The sequence below is a fragment of the Bacillus rossius genome, chromosome 2, assembly GCF_032445375.1.
Source record: "Bacillus rossius redtenbacheri isolate Brsri chromosome 2, Brsri_v3, whole genome shotgun sequence".
Taxonomy (NCBI): Eukaryota; Metazoa; Arthropoda; class Insecta; order Phasmatodea; family Bacillidae; genus Bacillus; species Bacillus rossius.
The window spans coordinates 85,107,421-85,134,249 of record NC_086331.1 but is presented as its reverse complement, the minus strand read 5'-3'; the positions used below and the strand labels follow the sequence as shown (position 1 = coordinate 85,134,249).

The 26,829-nt window shown below is 40.8% G+C and overlaps 1 protein-coding gene across 2 annotated transcripts in view; it reads left to right on the top strand.

Moving 5' to 3' along the window:
- The first annotated feature begins 7,336 nt into the window (after positions 1-7,336).
- The window catches only part of LOC134529424 (adenosylhomocysteinase-like 1), a 133,104-nt gene continuing 113,611 nt past the window's right edge, over positions 7,337-26,829 (top strand). For both annotated transcript variants that reach the window (XR_010074575.1, XM_063363489.1), the window contains exons 1-3: positions 7,337-7,641; positions 18,123-18,167; positions 25,544-25,631. Coding sequence is in view for 1 of the 2 variants with exons in the window: in XM_063363489.1 (XP_063219559.1) it covers positions 7,501-7,641; positions 18,123-18,167; positions 25,544-25,631 (274 nt within the window). In the remaining variant the exon portion in view is untranslated. The remainder of the gene's footprint in view (positions 7,642-18,122; positions 18,168-25,543; positions 25,632-26,829) is intronic.

The window sequence follows — 26,829 nt, the reverse complement described above, 5'->3', positions numbered from 1 at the left end:
CTGTGACCAATCAGCGTGTTCCGCGGGCTCGCGAAGAAGGGGGGGAGACGCAGGCGCTCAGGTGCGGCAGGGGAGTGGGAGTTAGTCGTCGCCAGGACTCGGCAGACAACGGTCACGCGAGTGTCATCGCTCCGCGCTAGCGGGAAGGCAGTCGTGGACCCAGCACGAGAGGCAACGGACGTGTTGGTGACGCCGCTCCGGGACGGTGAGAAAAGCGGGCGCGGTATTAGCAGAGGTTCTAGACTTTTGCTGTGCGGAGACGTTTTTTCAACTTTGCAGTCGAGCTTGTTAATTTGCTATTCAGTCGCGAGCTCTCATCTTGTTATTTTCATGCACATGTGTTCTGCTCTCAATTTTGGCGAGTCGCGGTTCATTTTTTCAAACTGATCATTCGCCGTCATAGGTTCTGTGCTGTTCATTTCTTTCTGACCAGTGTGCAGTACCATCAGACAGACATCCTATCGCGCGCGGGTCTTAAGAATTATATTCCTTACTGTGGGAGTAATAGTCGTCACGGGCGGGACGTCCCGTAATTTTCTTAACCAGATTAGTGCACGGAACCGGGTTTCGAACCACATAGAAATAGTCACAGGCGAAAACGCGGCAGCCCCATGTAAAGTGTTCAGCGTCTTGAGTATAAAGGACCATCAAACTTTATTCGAGTTGTTCTCATTTCATATCTGGAGACTAAGTCCCTCGGCCACGTGGCCCGAACCCCCCTCTACCGAACCCTGAGTAGCCGGCAGGATAGCAGCATTTTCAGGGACTAGTCGACCAGCCCACGACACACTAGCCCGAACGAATCAAAACCACAACTGTGCAACCATGCAAATAACTTATAATTGCCATATTTGTTTGCTCATAATTATGTTTTGTGGCCTTGAGTCTTGGGCCTTTATATTGCAACTTATTTTTTTTATATTATACATAAATAAACAGAGTAGTTACGATCAGTAACAGACAATCTCAGTCTTTTAGACTTATATTTTAAAATTAATATTTAAATTATAAATTAACAGCAGTAATTCTAAGCCTTCAGCCATTTACCTTCCCCCTAAAGAATTAATTCAAGGATAATATAATAAGTTACATGCCCCCACTAGTTCCCCAGTCGAGCTTAAAATTAAGAGTCCGAGTCCCATGCACTGACTGACTAATTCGCTGATCTCAGGGGGTATTTGTAGGGCACATGGCTGTGAACAGGGGAGATGTTGCAGCAAGGACCCTCTGAGCTGTTGGCCATTTGGAATGTTATGATAAAGAACTGTAGACGAGAATGATGTGATGTAGATTTAATACAAGATGTTGCCCTTTACACTGTGCTGTTCATATAGTAAGCCCTTTACATTATGGTGCTAAAGGCACATCCCGATACACTAACTATTGCTAATTAATGTCAATCCAATAAGGTCAAGGTCTCGCCTTTATGGTAGCATATATAACAGTCGCGCCCTAGCTACCAGCCTGATCAGTCGCGCTCTCTCTTCACTCTAGTCAAGATACCAAACAGTGCCGAAGGAAGAGGGTGAAAAATCGCGGCCACAAGCACCTAGAGCAGCGCGACTCAAGCCAAGAGATATACGCGGACTTTGGACCTGCAGTGTCGCATAACCAACTGCGGTTCAGTTCGCTGGTCAGCTTTCTCGTGAGAAGGTATGAGGGCGACATGCCGGAGTACTTCGGCTGTCTGGTTTTCTGCATCGGACTCTCTTGGAATGGCGACTTAGAGCCGGAGAAACTGTGCCGGCTTGTCAACGAATAAATAGAAGATCAAGACGAAGAATATCAAGATGAAGTAGTGGTAGTAAAAATACCCACTTACCCAGGCGCCGTGGTTCGATAGTCTGGCCGGTAGGCACCAGGAGCCCCAGAGGCTTGGGGAGCCCTTGTGACCACTAGACATTAGTCTCACTGTTTCTGACTTTTCGGTCCGGATCACGGAGCCCGAGACGGACAATGACGAGAAGGGGAATGACGGAAAGGGTTCTCCAGCCCTGCCGACGGACAATGAACGGACAGATGGGTCTGTGGACATGACGGAGTCGGAGACACACTTAACGGCTGACGACTGCCAGCCTAAACCGTTCGTGGGGGATGTTACTGCCCCACCCTCACCCGACACAACCCCTAACACATCACCCGCCAACTTGATATGTCCCACTAGGACACGGCGGGCACTGGGATACCTGCGAGACTTTGTGTGCTCGCAGATGGGCACTGTCAGTCCTGTCCTGCCTACAGGGCTCCGAACTAGTGTCAGGAGCCTACTGCCTTATTTTGTCACTAAGGGGGGTGCAATTCCCGCCCCCGGGGACCAGACGTCGTACCCATTTATTGTAATTAATCTTTTATTCTAGATTTATGTATTCTGTAAGTTTTTATTTGTTCACTGGGCGCCAAGGCTGGGGCTTCCACCTGTGACCAATCAGCTTGTTCCACGGGCTCGCGGAGAGGGGAGAGACGCGGGCGCTCAGGCGCGCCAGGGGAGTGGGAGGCAGTCGTGGACCCGGCACGAGAGGCAACGGAAGCATGAGCGACGTCGCTCCGGGACGGTGAGAGTGGATTCAATCAGGCGCGGTATTAGCAGTAACTCCGGACTGTGCCGTGCGGAAGTAATCACAGTTTTCAGTCACCTTGTCATTCAGTCGAGTTTGTCACCTTGTCATTCAGTCGCGTTTTTCACTTTGTCATTCTCTCATGTGTGTTCTCATCATAATTTTGCATGTCGCTGAGTATTTTTGTAAACTGTACGTTCGCCGTCGCATGTACTGTGTTTTTACGTGTCTCCCCGGTCATTGTGTTGTACAGTCAGACAGTCATCGTATTGCACGCGAGTCGCAGCGAATTCGAGTCTTTGCTGCGTGGGTGATCCTCGTCACGGGCGGAACGTCCCGTATTTTCAGTACAATAAAAGTGCGCGGAACCGAGCTTCGCCCAATAGAGATAGTCACAGGCGGAAACGCGGCAGCCCCATGTAAAGTATTCATCCTACTGTGCATAAAGGACCTGTAAACTTTATTCGAGTTGTTTTAATTTTTAATTCTGGAGACTAGGTCCCTCGGCCGAACCCTGAGTAGCCAGCAAAATATAAACATTTCAGGGACTAGTCGGCCAGCATACGACACTACCGACAAATTTTCCCATAATGAAACAGCAGCATTTTTTGAAGTTTTCTTTATGTTCACTCTACTGTTTATATTCACCCTTTTTATGGTTTATAAAGTAGAATGTAATTGCTTAAGGAATTGGGGTATTTTCTAACCGATGTTATCTATTGGATATTAGCAATTGGTTTTAGAATTAAAGCAATAAAGTACAAATAGAGCAGCAAGGATGTTTATTTGGGATCTTCCATTGAAGTTTATGGCAGAGTTCGATGAACTAATTTAATACTGCACACAAAATGCATCTTTCCCATCATCTAAGTTTGGTTAAAAATTATGTTATGTGATAATGTATGCAAGCCTATCGCTGAGTAGTATATGATTTAAGAACATGTGGATTTACTGCATTTAAAAATTGTAAAACGAGTACCATTGTCACCAATAAAACTCATGTGTTAATGAGAAAAAGCTTGTGGATAAACTACCAGAACTTGTGGTAGGAATTGACGCGGTCCCCACTATTGAATTTTACATGATTTTAATATTGCTCGGGATCTCAGGGTGGGTTCAGCCTTGTGGCTGGAGATAGCGGTTCAACACAGTAGGGCCCCCCGAGCTGTTATGGCCACTCGGGACGTCTGAAAGATAACACGAAAATACTGATTTATGTCTAATGAATTTATTACAGCACAGCCCTTTACATAGTGCTGCCCGTCCTGGCCGTAACGGTTGTCCCGAATTGAATAGTCACACGAGCGACCACTTCCTCAGTGGCGGCTCACGATTTTATTCCCCGGTAAGGTCATTCACTTGAACACGACGCGGTGATTATAAAACAAACCCTAACATGACATATTAAAACCTGACAAATAAAACACTTCACAATTACACATTACGTATTACACTGGGCTAATGACACGCAGGCCCATAACTCCAGCGACTCTACCTGACTCCTAGACTTGTCGCAGACATTGACTCGTTATTAAGTTTGCGTGCATGTGTTGCCTACTCGCTGCCCCGTGCGGGTTGAAACTAGTTAGCCGGTTGGCTAAGTTATCGCGTGAAGCGCCGACGTAACATCTCGCAGATCACCCACAGTACTTACGTATTACGACGAACGCTCGTCTTGGAGCACTGAATAATTTAAGTTAAATACCACATGGTAAGTTGAGGCCGACCATGGAACTGAAAGAAAGGTTTACGAAAGATTACGACTATTGAAAACGGCGCAGTGCTACAGTTGGCAGAAATGCTAACTGCAGTTCTGAGCCGCCGCAGGTACACAGTCAGCCAGCTGTGGGTCGAGGGGACTCGTCCCCTCCGTCGGCCTAGCCCCTTCTCCCATTAAAGGGAGGGGGTCAGTGGCCCACGATCTCAGGAACCTCGCCTGACATCCAACACACCTAGCTAAACACATAAATTAGTCCAGCCTTTGCCCACAAGCAAAAATAATTTTAAATCACCAAAGTAAATAATAGGTATCATCAAGATTACCTGAGCAGCTAAGGCCAGCTGCTCAGCTAAAACTAAATTCACCCCCCTCCTCTTTTAATTTAAAGGGAGGGCTGGACAAAACTACGATTTTAAAGTAAAATATAAATTCATCACACGAAATTAAATTAAATTTTATCGGTCACTTACAATCACCACTGCTTCGCAGCATTTTTTTTAGAAACACTGTATACAAAAACACCAAAACAAAACTTACATCAATCAAATAAGGAGGTTAGGGGTCACATCTAGGTGACGTGGGACTCCTTCACGGGCCTCGGGGTTCGATGCCAAGTCTCGGTACTCGGCCCCTAGGCCCGCACTGGCGATGATGAAATCCCTGTCAGTTAGTTGTGACGACTGCCTGGGGTTGCTTCGTTAAGCAATTAACCCTGAGCCATTGTATCAAATGTAAGGTTGGCCAATCAGGTTTCCACCTGTTCGTCCATCAAAACCTTCCCATGCTTTAACTTTCGACAGATGGTCGGATGGATGAATTAAACTCCAAAATGTTGGCGAGATATCTATTGCCGGAAACATTTACTAAATTAATAGGCGTTTAAGTTTATTTATATGTTTAGCTGCTGTCATAAAATGTTTTTAACTTATTTTTGAACACATTTTTGAGTTTTATGTTTGATACAAAAAAATTCCCGATACCTAATATTAAGTTTAACAAATTATGTATGGTTAAACTGAAAATATATAAATAAATATCAGCATGAAAGAAACTTTGTTGAATAATTTATTAGAGCTTAACTTGAATTATCGTCAAACTACAAGCAAAATGGATATATATTTATTGAATGCGCGGATCATCGTGAAACTCTCAGATTGTTGACAGATGGATGGATGGCAGACAGATGGGTGACGAAGGGACACAGCAGATCATTTTTAGTCTACCTTGACGCTGTCCCCGTTGCCTGATCTGAATTTTACGTGAATTTAAACTATTTAATTAATTTTGGGTCTCAAGGGCGGGGTTCCTGGCCTCGTGGCTGCAGGCAGGGACGCGTCGACAAGGGCCCCCCGGGCTGTTATGGCCTCCCAGGACGCCTTATTAATAAAACACACACGGACTTTTAGCTGTTTTATTCCGTCGCACAATCTACACGTTACACGCTCACGTAACTGGCCGCTTCATCGTCGACCTAAGCTCCACGCACGATGAACATATTCCGGCTTATGTTAAAGTACGTGGACGCAACGTGAAATGCGTGGACGATAGGTCCCGCAAAATTACTTAAGATAACACACTACACTATAATCACTGTGATTAGTCCCGCACAGATGGATATACAAAGGCGGCTACTCCGCGTGGTGGCGAGGGCCACGTTACGCTGGGTACGGACACGGTGGAATCTTGCAGGATATCGCACACGTGGCCGTGGCACGTCCCAGTAAATGACTCGTCTGAAAGTTTGGTATCGCGTTTGGCGCAGTGCCGCCCTGCGTGGACGATGAACTATGTCCCGATGTGGGACTTTACAGCGTGAGGCGCAGGTGCCACTATGGGCCACCTAGTCAATTACGTATTATACTAAAAGTCCTGTGTTGGACTGCACATTTTATTAAAGGACCGCGCGGGATCTCGAACGGTCGATTCGGGCCGACCGGGGAGCTGAATTAAAACGAATTGGCTATAATTACCTATTGTAGTTACTGGATGTTGGCGCGAAAGTTGAGGGCTCCCCGTGCGTAGGCTGCCGGCCCGGGCGAGTGCTGGATGGCGACTGACTAACCTCCCTGGCCGCCGGGGCCAGGGAGGGGGGAAATTCCGCGGGAAAACTGCGGAGCGCGGGAAGATGACTTCGGCCAGTTTTGTGAATGATAACCCTTTATAAAATGATTATTAAATTAACATTAATTATTAATGGTTTTGGACTTATTAGTTTCTGTTTATCTTATCAAATGCATGAATAAATAATACCCTTGCGCAGTGCCACACCCGGCCGGGCGCTTTGCACACGTAGGATGCCGTGACTGACGTCACTCCGTTCGGGGCACTGCACTATGTTGCGCGCGCGGGCGCGTTCGAGGCGCGGCACTGATCAGGTGTTCAGGACACATAACGGCCTGTGCTCTCAGAGGGAGCACTGACGGCGGCGTCAACCTTAACTGAGAAAAATTACTAGAATAAGTTTCTAGGGTATAATTTCTAACTAAAACTTTTATATAATCTGTCATAACATACCTATTGTCTTAATAATGGTTTTCATAAGCTGCTGGTCATCTGCCACGAGATAATCTACTGATAGTTAAAATATTTATTTACAAAATTCAATGACGAAATTTAAAATTAAGAATTCATTTGTGACCGATTTCGCACAGTTAATGCGCCTAGTTGTGTGCATAGCATGATATGCATTCGTTTATGCTTTTTAAATTGTGAATCAAGCCAAAGGGATTTACTGAACCACTTTGGTGGCGCAAGTGTTCAAACGGAAAATTTTCGAAATGATCCCCTGACCTAACCAAGATGACACAAAGGTGTCAGATCTATTAATTGCTTCAATAATATAATATATCCAATTAATAAAACTGAATTTAGTTCAAACTTTTAATTTTTCTACATTATTCTGTAATCTTTTCCCCGTTAATCTACAATGTAGATTTCTTTAGCATTTCAGTTGAACATAATTTATTATTTTATTTTTTTAAAAAATATTTTTTAATTTAAATCGACTTACACAAGGGAGTAACTTGATCGGGTTTTTTCGGAATAGTTCGGATGTGTTTTTTAAAATTGGTGAACCTATACTTCACGTGTACAAAAGGTTGTTGGCTCCTTTGCGTACTCTTGGGTTATGCGGGATTATTGTGTTGATGAGATTTGAACCAATACCTTTAGAACACTTTGTAATGAAAGTTTGGTAATGGTACTACTGAAAAATAACTGATTACAATGTCAGACCATTCCAACAGTAGTAGTATTGGGATGAAGCCCATTAGCGAGCACGGTATTTCAAATGTATGTCATGGAATGAAAGCAAATCCCAGCATTGTGTCAGATAGTCCAGTGACCGACCCAGGATCATCTGTGAAGGCAAGTATTTGGTACTTACTTCATCAGTCACTAAAATTGTACTGTAATGTAAAGACGAAAAGTAGTGCTTGAAACATTTATTCTATGGTAGTGGGATACTGCATGACAGCTGCTACCCAGTAGCTTTTCTGCAGGCGACAATCTATATTCTGTATTTGGAAAACATTTTAGAGAACAGAGATGATTTGAAGCATGTAAATAATAATGAGTTTCTGTAATGTTTTTTTTCATATTACATTTAAATGACTGATAATGGATAATGTAACATTGTATATTCTAGGACCACACAAACTATTATTAATGAAGTATAGAGTCTGATTGAAATTTTGAAGTGAGTTTTCAATTTCCTGCTGATTGATTTTGGACATCACCGTGGTTTGTGCCCTTGGTACAGTACACTATGTGGTAATATTCTTACAGCGTGGCTTTTCCATGAAGTAATAATAAAATTCCGAAAGTAATTTTTTCGGACACTAGAGACATTCCCTCTAGTTACCTTGAAACCAATGTTTCTAAATTCCTACTGGTTTTAGAGAAATCACCATTAATAGATTACATTACAATACCTGTGCATTGTTAAGGCCATCACCATTTTTTCCTTTCCTGTGTGGGTCTGTGTTTGTGTGTATGATTTGAAGAACTTTAGTTAAATTGTGAAAATGGTTGGTTATGTAGGATTAGCTACACTAAAAATACTTTAAAACCGTGAGAACAGTTGGTTTGGTTACTATATAGCTTCATAATAAATACTGTGAAATCATGTAAACTATTGGTTAGGTCATGATAGATACATATTAAATTGGTAATCCTCAGTAAGTATTAAAATTAAGTAGTTCACATTCAAAACAGATCACTCTTTCCTTTTCTTCCTCTACCCGTCGACAATTTATTTATATACACTTCTGAATTTGGTAGGCCACTTTTCACCAGTGTACACTAAAACTGGTGTAGCTCCATTGAGGAAAAATCTTCTCATAAAGGTTTTTTTGTAACTTAGGAAGTTTTATTGTAGGTGCCAATTGTTACAACTGGAAAGAATCAAGGTATTATATTTTAAATTATTAAAATAGTGTCTGTTAATGGTTATTATGCATTTATTAGCTTTTACATTATAATGTACAATTTTTTAGGTGTTCAAAATATCTGTGATGTTCATTTGTTGGTTTTTTGTTTTAGTTAGTCATAACTGTTATGTGCGTACGAGATCATAGTAGTAATTTTAACACTCTTTTTATGTCTTCGTGGTTGAGAGAGAGTTGTGTGTCGGCATGAACTCGTACATAATTTATTTTCTTTCTTGAACATCGGATGTACCAAGTGTATTGGTGTGCAAAATGTTAATTTCATACAAGGGAGACCTACAAACGTAATTTTTTACTTTTAATAAAAATCATATAAATATATTCAAACTGATATGTGTATACACACAGTGAGTGTGAATTTGATGGACAAACTTTGGCTGCAGATTCATTACATAAAAATAAGTTGAAAATATTTGGGTATGAATTATCTTAAGTGCTTCCCAAGACTGGTATACACCTTTGAAGTTGCAGCTGAACCATTAGTGTATTGAATATAATAAAGTTTTGGTGATGGAACATTAAGCATTTGGATATTGTGTGAGTGTACAAAGTTTAACAAACACTGAAAATCTTGTCGTAGAATTAAAATTATTAAAATTAATTAACTTAGGGTAACACCCTTATTTCCCAAAAATTTTTGTGATACGGAGGAATATTGTGGGTTTTGAAGGCTGATTATTAATCTACATGTCGAATGTAATGAAGAAGGTTGCCTTGTATTAACCTTTACCCCATTGCTTTTGAGAAAAATGAGTTAAAAATTTAGAATTAAATAATTTGATGCCTGGCAGGTATGCAACGCTCACAACACACAGTCCAAAACAGATGCCTAAAATCATGAGTAGTGATTGTTAAGTGATGTGTATGCCAATGAAGGTATTTCGATGAAAACATTGAACCAATGATAACTTAACTAAAACAACTACAGATTCAACTTAAATCACATAAAAGTAAATGCTGAACAAACCATATGTCATCAAACACCACAAGAGATAAAAAATGTTGCAGTTTTATTTTTGAGAAAAAATTGGTTGTCTGTAAAGTCGGTTTACAGACGATAGTTTAATGTGTAAACGTCATAACAAAACATTGATGAATTGATTGCATACTTTTATGAATAAAATAAAATTATTTTTATTTTAATAATAAAAGAATAAATACTTGAAATTATACTAGTAATCAGATTTTAAAAATGCAAGAATAATTAACCTTTATTGCCGAAATTGTTGTTGTAATAAGCAATGAAAACCACATTAACTTTTCACTTCACTTTATAACCAGTCGACGAAACAGTTCACGTGTAGATGTAAGTTGTGTGCTGCCGCTGTCTTTCTTCTCCTCGGACGCATAGGCCAATCGAGTGGAAGAAAGATAGATGCGGCGCAAGCGTACAATGAGCGTAATGGGACACAGCGTAACGGAACAATGTGCGTAATGGACACTTTTTTGTGCGTGCAGCCGCCTTTCATTGATTTATTAGATGTTGTCATGTAAAAAAGTCACAATTCATTACTTTAGTTAAAGGAAATATTACTTTAGGTGTCACAGTTCACAAAATGTAGCACTTAAAATTTGAAGATTTGTTTAAATCTGGAAGTGGGCAGCACGTTTTAACAACTGCCCGCACTAATATCAATATAAACACAACTACTTAGTGCTGTTAATGCTGTGATACAAGTATGTACATCTTCAGGTGATAAATGGGAAATCCTGTTTCCAGCGGCTGTCTCTTGTGGCCTGATGAATTCCAGAATTTGAATATATACCTTATATATACACAAATGTATGTGTATATATGTTTATATACATACAGTCATACATACATAATATATACATATGAGGTGGATCTGATTTTGACAAACTTCGGATGCCGGTTCATCATGACAAAATGAGTTATGTTCTAATGTGCTTTCCAAGGCTGGTATCTACAATGCTGGTTCCAGTGACAAAGATGATGGTAATCCCTGTGTCAGTACGCTGACAGCCAAAGAGTACCAAGGTTCTGCATTCCTGCTGGAGTGTTTAACCCGGGGTTGATCGGCTTCTGGTGGTTCGTGCTCGTCTATCCGCACGGTGAACACAGTGAGTTGGTCAGACTCGGGTCCGCTGGCGTCCTAGGAGGAGATATGGCGTCAGCGGGTGTGGGTGAGTGATCTTGGTACCCCAGCGACCCATGATCTACTCCAAATCATGGAGTCCACCATGGCACCATCCGCATAGGACACAGGATGAATGTCTGTTGTCACATGGGTCATGGCATGTGGTGTGTAGCACTCTTCTGGCATGTCATGCGTGACATAGGACTTGGGATGAGCGGGTGCCATCACAGGCGGTGTGACAGGTGGCCTTTCCCTGGTTAAAACTAACTGGAGGTCATCCCGGTGGACCTTGCATCCCTTCAACTAGGCGTGGTGAGCGCATAAGTTGTCTGTTCGAGACCAGTTACTCCACTTACCTCGCGAGGCTTGGACCATTTGGGAGCTAAGCTGGCACAAAACTTTTTGTCCTGACAGACAGGTGTTGACATCTGACGTAGACCTGTTGTTCCGGCTCCAGTGGTGAAGGTGGATTGGTGGGTTGTGGGCGGTGATGAAATAGGTTTGGTTTCGGCGGGCATATTCCCGCCTCTCGGCAATGAGCGTCTAGAGCGTTCACTCGACAGTGTCCACAACCCAGAGTTCCCCCGGGAGGACGAGGTCCCGACCCTGGAGTAACTCCGTAGAGGATTGGCCGGTGACAACATTTCAGCGGCGTCGTAGACAGTAGAGAAGTTTTGGGAGGAGCACTTCCCATTTTGACAGAGTCGCAGCTGGACTTCGATATCCTGGTTGTGGCGCTCCATTGGGTTTGCCCTTGGGTGGTAGGTGGGGATAGTATGGTAATCCACCTCCCAGCGACTGCAGTCTTCCTTCCAGCCACTGCAGTCTTCCTTCCAGCACCGTCCCTGGAACTGGGTGCTATTATCTTTGAGGATCACCCGGGGAAAGCCATATTGCGGGAACTTCTGTGTCGAGGAGCATGGCGATGGGGCCAACTTGCACATTAGAAACTGTGAATGCCTCTGTCCAGTGGGTGAAAGTTTCAGTGATGACCACTAAAAACTTCTTCCTGTGGGACGTGTAGGGGTAGGGTCCCATGACATCAAGTGCGACGGTGTGAAATGGGTTGTGAGGCCGTCGGGGCTGCTGCTGTTTGACGCCATCGGCCCGGCGGTCCTTACGTTGCTGACATAGCTGGCACCTGTCGGTGCTCACGAGGGGGCCCAGGAATTAAGTTCCTCCGCGCCGATGTGGCATTTACACGGCACATACGTCAGTACGTGTGTGGCAAGCCATTCAATGACCAATGTGAGGTGATGGGCATGGTCCTCCCATCATTGTGACCAAATGATCACGTTGTCAAGGTACGCTGCAGCAAACTTGCTGATGTAGCCATCCAGGACGCTGACCATCATAGTCTGGAAGGTTGTGGGGGCATCCATCAGTCCGAACGGCACGCACAAAACTGAAATTTCCGGCCTTCTGGTGCAGTGAAGGCCGACTTGGAGCAGTCCTCTGGGCGGACTGGTACCTGCCAATACCCTGATTTCAGGTACATTGACATGAGACTCGGGCATCACCCATGCTGGTAAGGGTCTCGATGAGGTTAATGACTGGCAGTGGTGTGGGAATGTTAAGGTCGTTAATGGGCTTAAAATTTACACAAAAGCTCAGCGAGCCATCTTTTTTGGTGGCCTTGACAATGTGGCAGTTGTAAGTTAAGGTGCTGGGCTCCATAACTCCATCCCCGAGCATTTTGGTGATCTGCTCTGGGATGGCAGTTAGTTCGCAGGGGCCAAACCCCACTGGCTTGGCGAACAGCAGAATATCGGGGACCATCAGGATACAGTGTTCTGTGATATTGGTTCTGCGCAGCATGTTGGCTGCTGCAAACACCTGTTAAATGATGCTTGAATTTATGAGGGGACAATGTTCCGGTGTTACATTATGGCGGAGATCCACCAGCTGTATGGGGTCTGTCCAGGTGGGTGGGCGCCGATGTGCTAGTCTGTATATGGTCCAACATTCCTGGGTCCCGACATGCACCCTACCTGTCCCAACCTCGATATTAGCATCCTCCTGGGTCAGCCACGGCAACCTCAGGATAAACTCATCCCGAAGGTCCTGCATGACGAGGGCTCACATAGTGGTCATACAATCTCTGATGCTGATGTTCACCTTGGCTCACCCAGTCGCGAGCATGCTGGATCCTTTGGTTGCTAGCTGGATGGTTCCCACCTCAGCCGTCATGTCCGCCTCTGGGACAAGGGGGGCCGCAATGTACTAGTGGCTCGCCGCGGTGTCCACCAATGCCTCCATGGGTCGCCTGCTCAGCAAAACCAGGATCCTGATAAGGATCCCCGTCCGTGACCTCAGTCGGCCTAGGCGGGTTGGTGCATGCCTGGACACCGGACTTGGGACCGGGGTTGCTGGTGGCCGGCGTTGCTTGCCAACGACCTAGGACGTCTCACCGTCGAGTGTGGCTAGCCATCCCCACTGGTCTGTGATGGGTGATGCAGCACATCTGGTGGAGCTGGGTGCTGAGTTTGGGGGTAGTGGCCAGCTGTGATGCCACCCCCTAGTGTTCGTTTCCCGATGGCGCGTGTCCTCCCCTTGAAGCTGGCTACAGGGCCTATCTCATTGGGCAGACACTTTGCCAATGGTGCTCTGGTGTTGGGCATTACTGACAGTGGGGTGGACAGCCATCACGCATGTCTGCTGGGTTGTTGTGGCAGTCGTTTGAGCGGACCTGCCGTGTGCCCTGGTTGTTGTGGCCCGAGCGTGCTGACCCCTCCCTCAGTGTTTGGGCAGCGGAGGGGTTGGCGTTCCTCTGCGGTGCAGGGTTGATGTATTGGACCACCACCGAGGCATCCTCCACCCGTACGGTGTTTGATGCGGGTGTGGCTTGGCGAGTCGGGTGGTGCTCTGGGCACCTAGAGATGACTATGTCCCTTGCCAAGGTGAGAAACACATCCAGTCCCTCCCCTACTACACTGCTCTCAAATGGCTGGATTTGAGGTGACAGTAGTTCAACAATGTTTCGTAGCACGTCCTGTACTCGGCCGCTGAGTGTGAGACGTTGGTACAGTTGTAGCATGCCGTGCACGAAGGCCTCGTTGCTCTCCGTGCTTGTCTGAGTTTGGCAGAATAGTTCATTCAGACAGCGAACCCTGGCATGCGCATCATTGAAGTAGGCTTCCAGTTGCTGCGTGAAGTCTGCCCAGGTGGTGCCATAGTCTTTCACCTGGGCCCATCACGTGCTTGCATCTTCACGCAGCTGTTCGCTCATGTGCTCAGTCGGTTCCTCCGTAGCTGTATGGTAACGGGCTAGCTTATCACCTCATACTCGTAGGAACTTGTGTAGATTCTCATGCGCGTTTCCCGTGAACTCCGAGAGAACGACCAGCCCAATCGTGGCATGCAGTGATGGGTTCAGTTGAATGTGATACGCTCTCTTCATATAGTCCTCGCACAATATACAAAAAAAAAACCATCCTGGAAATTTACAAATTCGCTGGCCTCCGCGCATGCTCAGTGTTTAGTGGCTCAGCACTGTTGGCACTGTGCGGTCTCTCCCTGCTGTATGCGGAAATACTGTGGAGCACACAGCGCCCTCATCCCGCCCTCCGTGGCACTCTCTAACTGTTCTGTTTTTGTGCGAACACTTTTGCACACACAGTGCCACTGGATCATCTCACCAGTCACTGTTTCCCTGATAATGGATCTGAGGCAGTTGTTACACATCTCCTCCATTTTTATGGCTATGTCCATGCTCTTGTGTTCGTACTAGCTCGTGGCTGGACAGCCCGGGTGGCGGGTAACTGCGTCGGTGGTGGACGCGGACAGCTAGGGAGAACTGCTGCCCCTTCCTTGCGGCTGAGGGGCCCTTGTCTGCACGCATGCGGCTCACGGAAGTCTATGTAGCTGCGTGGTGTTAGAGAATGAGTCGGCCCGGCTTGGTTCGGGTCGGGTCTCGGTCGCTTGCATTTATCCGCATGCTCACTCAGTGCACGGGAGGAGAGGGATGGTTCTAAGGCCGCTGGCTCGGAGCGTGAGCTGCGCTGTAACCTGATCTCCTATGAGTTGTGACAGCCCTATTGTGTGCCTTTCCGTCGCGCTGGCTTCCATTCCTATGTACCCTGTTTGGTCCGTACTTTGGCGAATTTTGAAAATTGGCTTATGGGCTACACTAGTTGGGCACCATCTTGACACAGATCGCACTGTCTCCCTGTATGAATGGGTATGTAGCAAGAGGGTTCTCAGTGTTGGTGTTAGTCATGTGGCCGGAGACAGTGGCGTGTAGGTGGTGTATTTTGGTGAAGTATTGTGACCGTCCAGAACACCTTTGTTTACAGAATGAAACTCGCAAATAACTTGACTGTGAGTTTATTTGTAATCGCCATTCTATACATGGAACTATCTGAATCCTAGCCTGATTCTCTACGGAGTAGTGAACTTGCACTTATGCTGGCAAGCAGAAGTCCGGCTTATGGGTCACGCATCAGTGTGATACAATCAACAATACAAGTTTACTGATACATATCAAAAAGTGGAGTGTAATGTCAAAAAATTGGTTATTGGTTTGTAACCAAAGTTTGTACATCGGGATGTATTACAGACTTTTAATTATTTAATGAAATTACTAAACAGTATTAAATTACAAGTGGTTGATAAAGTATTGTGTAATGTGTTGTAAAGGTGAATTTAAAATGCCAATGTAATATTTTTATAAATATAAAAAAAGGCTTGATTTTACATTGTTTATTTATTAATTTTTAATGTTAAATGTTTACTAGCTAAATATTATGTATTTTACTTAGCTAAATGTCAGGATCTGAAACTAGAAAAATTTATTTCATAAGATTCAGATAAGCCTACCTAAGTTACTGTATATTAAGGAACTGTGTGAATACATTCTGATTTGTTAGCTTTTTCAATGCAAGCTGTCTGTATCTGTTTTTTTAAGCATACTCACATTTGTTAATAGGCCAGACGTTGTGTATGTGCATTATGGAGCAATTTAAAATCAATTATGGAAATATATTCCTGCCTATAGCTTTATTTAAACATTGGCTTAGGTTCACAACTATTTGTTTTGAGATTGGTTCTGTGGGATTAAATATAAGTCAGTAATTTTGTTTTTGTTGTACCTGTAGGTTTTGGTACTTGTTTAACTAAGTTTAAAATCTTAATGCTCTGTCATTGTTTTTAGCTTTTAATAGTCTACTGTCCCCCTAAAGAATTCATTCTTTTATCTGTTTTATTTTTTTGCCCTTTATTAATTTACTTCAGGCTTGTTTTCTAACCATACACAATGTGATCCACTGATTTTTCTTGATCAGCATTTTTTTTAGTTCTATTGACAGATTTGTAAGGAAAAGTTTTTAGTTTACAATACATCCAATTTAACAGCCATTAGGGGTATTCCTGAATATTTACGTGGTTTAAGTTGTCTCGAGTTTTTGCTCCACATCTGCCTTGTATCTACAGATTATCTTTGAGCTACAAATAATCTATAAGCTATAGCTAATCACTGAGATATAGATATTGTATCTTCCTGCCTGCTTCATGCAGATTAACTATTCTTATCTAACAAGAGGAAAAAAAAGTTTGAAATGGGGACGGTTACTTACTTTGAACTTTTGATCAGTTACGCTTCTTTAAATTAATTGTTACATGTATAGGATCAGCCACTATTCTTGGCCATATTACAAAAATACTGCTGCAACACTTGTTCAATTAGAACAGACTGGCAATGTGTCAGAGAGCTCAGCATTGCTAACATTTCATGTTTTTATTTCGCAAATGGCCATTCATGTTATCATGTTATTAAACTAAAGTGCTTCTTATCCCGCCATATATAGCCTAAAGACTCACTACACTAACTAAAGTAACATGCATCACTGTTTCTCGTGAGAGCTGTCCTTGATTTTGCATTTTATTTAAAAAAATATATATTTTTTTGTAATAATTGAAAACGGGTATAACTGTATTTGTGAGAGTGTGTATTTCTGGCATCATATTAAGATATTTTACCAAAATGTTACCATTCATAGCATGATAGTGGGGTTTGATACTTTTTTATCAACTCAAGAATTTAACAATGGTTCTGGTTTAGTAGAAAATGGAAAATAATTACCTAAATGCCAACAGATGTAAAGTCCATAAAAATTAAAAATAAATAAATAAAATTCAGGGTTTATTTTTGTACAAAACAAATCATAGCTGTTAACTTTAACTGCTCTCAGTTCAACAGAAACTATTTTCATATAGTGGTTTCACAGAAATTGTAATTATCTTGACTTGTTTAAGTTAATTTAATTAGTTTTTTTACATTATTAAGTCTGGTTTGCATATAATTGTGACAGCCTCATATATTTCATCTCTTAAACAACTATATACAAAAAAATTTATTTGACCGTTTAATAAAGCAAAACAGAGGTAAACATTTTATTTCTTTACACAACAAACTGAAAACAAAATTACGTTTAAGAAACCAATAGGAACATGTAAATAAATTTTGTTTTTGAAGTCTAGGGTCCTCGTTTATTATTGTTAACTTATCATGCATAATATGTGGTAAAAAATGTAGGTTATGTTCCAACCCCCTGGCATGACTTAATGAATGAGCAACGAGTTTGTAATCAAATGATTCCGTTTTCTTAAGCATTTGTGCAAAGTTATGTGATGCAAGACTCTTGCCATTTTGTTCTGGGTAAGGCATTTGTTGGTAATTGCAGGTGCAGTCTATAGTGTCAGTGTTTTTGCTCTGTTGAGAAATAATATTTATATTGTGTGACTCGTTTTTCCAATGCTCCTTACGTATTAAACATTGCAACTTTCCTTAATGAACTATCAGTATAGTTAAGACTCAGTCTTTAATTCATCCAATGCTGAACTTTTAATTAAAAAAGAAAGCATTACTTTTATTTAAGGAATAATTTTAAAATTTTATAAAAAATTTTAGTAGTAGACGTAAAAAGTTGTGCAAGTGATAATAATTATGAAGACTTGCGCAACTTACACCCATGATATTACACCAAAATTTTGAAATATTTGTGATAGAACAACAAATGTAAGGGGCAATTGTGTTAAAACTTTAGAAATAGTCCTTAAATAAAAGTAATGGTAAAAAAAAAGAATCATCATGGCATGTTAGACCAAAAATTAAGGTCTGTCGTCAGAAACACTCACATGCTCTTTCCTACTGTGTAAAGTGATGGGTTTGGGTTTATTTATAGTTAGTATGTTTATTTTTGAGTGTTTAAAGTAATCATGTGTGTTTCATTGAATGCCAAAAATTTTACTTTTAGTAATTTTTAAAAGTGTAATAAGGTTTTATAGAAGTAATTTTTTACAGGTAGTTGGAGAACCAGTAGCATTTCCTGGTCAAAGGACAAAACTGGTGAGTGAGACTTAAAATGTTACTGTTCTAAATACTTTTAACTTATAATGTTTCATGAATTCACATATCCTTGATGAGTATAGTGGAATTTTAATTTGAAAATTAACAAATATGGTACTTAAACATTCTCTATTGTAATGGTATATTGTGGCTGGGTCTTGGACTCTTATGTTTGCCACTCTGGAAGTAAGTTGAGACGGAAGAAGGGGGGAAGAGGTTAGGGATAGGTAAGTACCATAGTGGGCAGAATTCGGATCTCTGGATGCCTGTTTGATTACGTAAACACACTATTTATTTCCTTGGCACTGATCGGCCCTTTACAGCTTCGGTCACTGGATGCTCTCACTCTCTTTAGCATCAAACCAGAGACCTCCAGCGTGCGCGACCTGAGTGCAGTACATCCTGAGACTATCGGGTAGGCAACCCACTATACTCGTTGGTAACTACCATTCTACTATAAAAGCACAATTGGAAGAAAAAAAAACTGTTTTTATTTTTTTTTAATGAAACATCTATTTTTGTTTAAATCAGGTATTTTTTGTTTAAACAGGTTTTTTTTTTTGGTTTAAACCAGCTTGTTTTATTACATTAGTTATTTTGGTTCTCAGCATGTTCAAATGAAAGCCATACAACATCTCGCTTTCTGCCACTCATTTTGAATGAGAAAAATTATAACATCAAAGAACTGAAGTCCAGCAAATCTGCACATCTGACAGGGACTGAACCACAGAAAGGGTATTTTGGTAAATATCTTGCATCGCAGATTTTCGGCAAAGAAAAAATAAAATTACGAAATATAATTTTCCAGCACTAGAGACGTTCCTGTAATTACCCTGAAAACAGCGTTAATAAATTCCTACCAGTGTCTGAGAAATCCCAGTTTTTTGCTCAATTTCAATATCTGTGCATTGCCGCTGCTGTCGTCAATTTACTAATATAATTTTAGAGGAATATTTAGCTGGGTATAATTTACAACTTATTCAGATAATTTAAATGATAAGATCTTGATTAGTATATAATTATTTGTTCCTGTATCACAAGAAACATTAATGACCAAACTATTGTAGTTATTAGAGTGTAATTAGACCTTTCATTAAATTTTATTAAGATATTCTATTTTGAAATACATTTTGAAAAAACACTTGATAAACCATGCTTTAAAGCACAAAACATTGTGGTTTATATCGGCCAACCCTGTATGAAAGTAAATCTTAAGCGCCTCTTGGTATAACTATCATTACTCTCAGTCTCATTAAAACATAAGTCCATGTGCACACATCCCACTGTAAGTCTTAACAGTAAGTCAGTCAGTGACCTCTTGTTGTTCGACCATGCAGGGTGCCTGCAAGCTACAATTCAGCTAGATTCCTTCACAATGATAGGTGCTGACTGGCACAACACGCCTTTCGCGGCAGAAGGCCAGGGTGATTAACTCCAAGCAGGGCAAGGCAAGCACACATTCTCGCCCTGCAGACTACCTTATATTAATTCCAATTTTAATTTTCCTTAGAGTACTCAAATATCTTATCAAATAATTGTGTTGTGTTATAATGTAAGGCATTAATTACAGTAGTATCTTGAACACCATCTCTTTCAAAACCACCTTAAATATATTCTTAAGTTAGTGTTAGTATTTGCCCTGAATTCACTATAATGCTGTTCAGTCAGTCAGTGAGTGAGTCAGTAGTGGCAGTGGGTACATGCTGGCGAACGTGTGCCAGCACGCAACTCATAACTTTATGTAATCCATGTATAAGTCGTATTTTCATTCTGTTTGTATTATATGTCTGTCATATGTTCATTCTGTTTGTATTAGATGTCAGTCGTATGTTCATTCTGTTTGTATTAGATGTCAGTCATCATTAATTCATTGATTGTTGTTCAGCTTGATTTTTTTTTCTATTTTATCCTATGGTGCTGAAATCACTCTCGAACTAACTCAAGGTAGCTCCATTGATGTGTTTAAATTATCACCTAAAAATATGTTAACTTAATGGAAAATTTAAGGAAATCTTAATGGATACCTTGAATTTGGATGAACTAATTAATTATTCTTGTTTGAACCTTGTGCTTTAAGTTTGAACTCATCCTATAGACTCGGTTCATTGACTCTAGTTCTGAAACATCTGAAATAAAAAGTTAACCTAATCAACTAAAGCAGAACCTCCGTAAGAAGAATGATTTAAAAAAAAACTTTAGTCAAGTGCTTGAACAGTCTTCAGGCAATACGAGAGTGTAACGGCAAGATTATCAAGGTGCGCTTCAGATAACAAAGGATCAACCAATAACCCACTTTTGACGCAGCAGGAATTGTACATCATCAACAGTACTAACAACAAGCAGTATGTCGAAGAGCAAGGTTTTACGTTGTACACTTGCGTAAGCCTAATAACAAAATAGATACCAAATCTTATCCCAATGAACTAAAGAAAATTCGAATGTAAGTTGGTGTCAGAAACATATACACATTGAAAATGATCACTAAACCAGTATATAAGAAAATGAAAGCACTCTTCTTTAACTTATTTTGTTTAGTCCGTTCAAGTACAGGTTGTCATCAACTATATATTAACAATAAACTTAATCTTTCCTAAGTACAAGTTAAACTTCTGATGAAATACAATAAATATGCTTCATTTTACACCTCAGTTCTTGAAAATGACTTCAAAAAGCTTAATAACATTGTTTTCTGGCCTGATGGGTACCTTTTAAATTCTTTCTTCTGCAAATTGCATCCTGAGCATATTGCCTCTAAGTTGTCCAATGCCGAACCTGTAAATGCAAGCCCTATCAGTAAGCCTTTTTCATCTAAAACAACAGACTTTTTGCGCTTACCACGGTGCCAGGAGTAGTGCCATAATTTCACACGTGTCTAATTCTCAACTCCTTGGATTGGGAAATTTATTACCAAAATGTTAAGAGGTCTGAGAACTAAATCCAGCGAATTTCTGGAAAAATTTGTTTCTCATTAATTTACAGATAAATATATTATTTTCAAAACTGACTGAAATTCAGTTTTTACTGCCAAGGAAAGATGAGTTGGTGTAATAATTGTGATTATTAAACATAAATTTATGTCAGTTCGGCCTATACAAGCATATGACCATCCAGAAATCGATGCAGTTTGGATCATAATTAAAACCTTACCAGTCAAATCTCTAATACTTTGTAATATTTATATTCCCCCTCAAATAACTCCAACTATATATGCCACCTACTTTGAAAAGTGGGGACATAGCTTCAGTTACTCTCAAGATTATTTTTTATTATTTGGTGTGCCTGATGTTGATTAGTCCAACAAACATACTCTTAACATTTGTGTCAATGGAATTAAGTAATGTAAATGAATTAATTGATCAAATTAAATTATTGTATATTAAAGCTGATGAATTAAAAATTGAAAATCAATTTCTCAGAACGATGGTAGATGATTTTAGGTATGAAATCTGTGAATAAAAAAAAAGTAACACAAATTACACACGAATTGAAAAGTGGAAATGAAATCAAAAAACCTTTTAGTCAGTAAAAATAAGGCTAATGGTAAAACTGAACTGACTGCAAGAAATGTTGATGCAACATCTGTCACCTCGTCAAGCGACTGGACAGCTAACCCACTTACCACTCGGTGTGTTCCCGTTATGACGGCAACAGCATGAATAACTGAAACAGCAATCAGTAAGCTGACAATCACGGCTTTACATTGTACGAAAAACATGTAAGTTTAAGTCTAATGTAAATCAAGATTCCAAAACCACAACGAATGAAAATAAAAAACAACAATGCAAGTTGGAATCAGGAATATTTTGTCTTTAAAAACCGTTGCTAAACAGATTTTTGAGAAAACGAAATCTCAGTTTGTTACATACTTTGACCCGTCTGTGCAAGAGAAAGAAAAAATGAATTACCAAAATTTGTAAACATCAGTTCAGTAATCCTATTATAACTTTTCTATATTAATCTTTACAATCTGGGGTTTAGTACCATTAGCAAGAGCACAAAATTTGATACAAAATGGTGAAATAAAATTTGTTGATATTTACCTTGCTTCTTTATAAAAGCAAGTTCTTAGTGAAAGAAGTGGTTAAGATGATTATAAATATGTTTTAAGTTTACAAAATAATTTGTACATTTAAAAGCAAATATGTATTAAAATTGTTATTGCAAAAATTTTTGAAATAATGATTTAGCCTTGTTGGAAATGCACATTTAATATACTGTAGGCCTATATTTGAAAAATTCAAATGAATTAGAGAAGAAAATGTTTGAAGAAAAGTTATGGTTCAATTGTTTGGTCACTTAATCAGTTTGCATAATATAGCATATTCTTGCTTAATTGAAGATAATGTAATATATTGCATAATCTAAATGTTTACTGTAGGTTGATATTAGTCAGTCACATGTCTTAGGGAGATATAGGAGCTGCTATTTTTCTGTACACTTCAACATGTTGTCTGGGATTGTTTAATCTATGACTTAATGTTTGAGTGTTGACGTGTAGCTGTTTTATTTATTTATTTTTGATAAGTTATTTTCTTTGCATTTTCTGACGAAGTGAGTAAAAATTTTTTTTTTTTTTGGACAATCTACAATGGCTACAAGTTTATATGAAAAGTTTAGTGTAGGACTTAATTTATTCTGTGTGTCATATTGTCGAGGGGGGGGGGGGGGGTTCCTAGGTCGGCATAAATAGAGATCTTGGGTGCCACCACAAGGATGGGCACGTGGACCCGGCTATCGACTCTCTCCCTGGGCTGTGTTGTGGCCCATGGGGAGCTAGGCTCGATTTCCCCCTGAGCGGATACACTGCTGGAACTTACCGGCCCGCTTTTAGCGGTGGGGTCACTATGTTTTCAGCGAAGACTACTGCCAGTAGGGTCTTGAGGTGCCCCATACACCTCGGTCTCTGTACGGGGAAGTTTGTGGTCGAGATGAATACGAACGAGTCAGGGTGACTATTCAGTTTTATTGGCACCGTCACATATATTGACAAGGTTCTGAGTAATCACACAATGATGAGTTGTTACATATAAAATAATATTGCTTTTGACATGTCTTCAGGGCTCTTCTATACACATAGCCCATGTGTCGGTTGCCATACCTCATCTTAAGGACCTCTACCAATACTCCATAGTCTTTCTTGTCTGGAACTGGTATGGTCTGCAGCAGCTCTAGTGGAGATCCTTGCAGGGCCAAGACGCAACTATTTACTTCTGCAGCTGCCTCGAACTGTCTTCTGTACACTGTCCACGAAGACTGACCATCAAAGGTGGATGGCTTGAATTTTGTGTGGCCGCTGGAAGTGTCCTCCAACTTAACATCCTCGGAGTTACTCTTAGGGTTTGCAGCAGCTATAGATTCCTTAATCATCCGACTGCACTCCTCGGTCACAGCTTCTACATGCCGTTCGGTTGCCTGTTCAAGTTGAATTAACTGTTGTTTTTGTCTTGCATGAGTTGTTCTTGTTGTGCAAGGTGCTGCTCCAAACTCTGTACTTTGCCTTTCAACTGAATGCTGGTTTCATTGAGCTTCTTCAGTTCTTCTTTGTTCTTCTTGATGTTGTCTATCTCTGTCTTCATAGCATTCTTCACCTCTTCTTGGGTGTTCTTCTTTTCATTCTTTATTTCTTCTTGGATATTATCAATTTTATTCTTCATCTCTCCTTGTCCATTCTTCATTTCATTCATTTTATTGTGGTTTCTCTCAATTTTATTATTCATTTCGGTCAAGAAAGCCATTATGTTTTTAAGTTTGTTGGCCGCCATCTTATATATCCACATATCACTACTGTCTAATGACTACACTGTAATTTCCCCTACGAGCTAACCTAAAGCTGTACTAAAAACTAACACTAACTTTAATACTATTACTACACTCAAAACTATCTACAGTTCCTTAACTAAATTCTCTATTAACTAATTTGTAATTTTTTTTAAATTTTAGTTACAAAAAACCGTACACTAAATCTATTAATTAGGGCTATCCCACTTCTGACACCAAAATGCTACGAGTATAATGTGGGACAACTGGGTTCGTAAGGGTTAGCCCAATTAGCTTTTATTACAGTTTTATTAATTACTAATATTTACATTACTAATAAATAATTATACTTAAAAATGTCTGATCACCAATCACTTGCACTTAAAAATGTTCATTCGCAAGTCACTCAGTGTCTGTCAAGTTCCACAGTTCGCACTCCTCACTGGAGCTAGACTCGACAGTGATATTTGCTCCTTACCTTGTGCCTGCCCTCACTCACAGCCTCGTGCCACTCGGTCACACATTCACGGTCTCGTCGCTCTTCGTCGTGCTGCTCTCGGAGGCATCTCTCGCCCTCTTTGCCGATGTCACACTTTCCTTCACTCGTGGAACTCTGAACTCTCAGAACTCTTGCGGCGGCCTGCATCGTCACTTATATACCCATGGCGTCCTTCTCGAAGGGACGAGAGCTGCTGTGACATGTGGCATTGTCTCGGGCTGACCAGACATCTGAAACTACCAGAACAGGGACGCTTATTAACGCCACTTCTTACGGTAGCCTCTGTAAGCCCAAAATTCCCAGGCCACTAAACATGACAATAGCCTGAGGAGCATGGGGAGCAAGGACTCTTGTAATCTGGCCAGGCACGCTTGGCATGGCCTTACGTCAATGGTTGACGCGAGACATCAGTGGCCGTGCGGGGCCGCCAGCCTGTTCCAAACCTGGTGCGTGTTGTTGTCCTGTATGCGTCCGTAACAATATTTTGGGTGAATTTCCCAAAATATGAGGAAGTAGAAAAGATATTTAAGGTAGCCAGTCGTTTTTTCTCTTAAATTTCAAGTGTCATCGATAATTTTGTCACAAAGGAACAAATTGATGTATTAATCATAACTTCATGTGCTTTATCGAACTATTCAGTAAAACAAATATAATCATCCAGAATGGAGTAAGGAATGTCAGTGCCTTTTTATACGGAAGGTATCCTGAGATTTGTGGTTATTTTGTGTTGGTAACATTTGACTTTATAAAAGCAAATGGAAAAGGTAATATTTTACATCACAGAGTACTTCTGTACAGGACTTCCAGGATTCTAGTGTGCTGTGATTCATTTGGGTACAAAAATGATGCTTTCAGTCATGCTGTTTGGATCAAACCTATAACCCTCATTACATATGCATGACATGGTATTGTTTGCGGCCTAACTAATGCAGTTTAGGAACTATTATTCATTCTTGAAGTAGCCTAAATATATTTGCATTTGAATATTCCTTTGTTGCATTTTAACTTGTTTTCTGTTTAAAATACTAAACTGGGAGAAATGCTGTGATATAGTGCATTTTTATTTGGTCATTACATTTAATTTTGTGACATGTTTAACATTTGGCTCTTCCTATTTCAGGATGCAAAGAGTTCAGGAGCATTGAAGAAATCAAGTCGGTATCGGAGTAGGTCGCTTTCTGCTTCCTCTACAGATTCATATAGTTCAGGTATGAGATTGTAGCATTGCAGTATACGAGGGTTATTTTTTTTTCAACCGCCGATCGGCTGTAATAAAAAAACGGGAATGAATTGGGAAATTATTTTAATGTCAAAAGAAACTTACATCTTTACTCTATTTTTCCACCACATAATCACCGTGCAGATTGAGGCATTTGTCATACCGATGCACCAGCTTTCCAATACCCTCTGCATAAAATGATGCCTCCTGCCTATTCAGCCACGTTTTAACAGTGCTCTGCAGTTCATCATTGGTGTTGAAGCGTCGTCCTCCAAGCCACTTTTTCAACGTGGGGAAAAGGTGATAGTCACTCGGTGCCAAATCCGGACTGTAAGGAGGGTGATCAAACACAACTGAGGTGTGAGTTGGCCGCTCCACATGGTTGGTGGAAGGGGGTAAACACTACGAGACGTGTCGATTTGTGTACGAGCGATTAGGGTATCAATTAATGGGCATGCCATGGAGAAATGAAACTGTAATCACACTGCAGGGCACTGTTAAAACGTGGCTGAATAGGCAGGAGGCATCATTTTATGCAGAGGGTATTGGAAAGCTGGTGCATCGGTACGACAAATGCCTCAATCTGCACGGTGATTATGTGGAAAAATAGAGTAAAGATGAACGTTTCTTTTGACATTAAAATAATTTCCCAATTAATTCCCATTTTTTTATTACAGCCGATCGGAGGTTGAAAAAAAAATAACCCTCGTACATGCCTTTTCTACTAATAAAATTGTTACTAAGAACGGGTTAGGTTGCCAGTATATCTTATTCTGAATTTATAATTATTTAATAATCATGTTTCTTCTGTCATCCTTTCAACTTTGTTTTGTTAGTTATATTTACCTAATATTATGTGTAATGAGTTTTTCTATTATTTATTTAAATTTGAATATTGTATTATAATTATATATTACGTTTTTATTAGAATGCAGATATTGCATAATGATTCTAGAACAAGGGACTGTGTCTGGGGTGATGTGTAGAAAGAGAGAGGCATAAGAGGCCTGTAAGTGCAAGTGAGAAAGAAACAGTGATTCCCCAGTAAGAGAGAAACTGTAACGATATCTCGTCACTGCGTGGGAACTGGAGGAGAACTACTCTCCCACGGTGTTGGAGAGAGGAGAAAGTGAATCCCCTGTTTCTATGTGTGAAAATGGTTTTCCGTGTATATGTTCTGTGTTCTG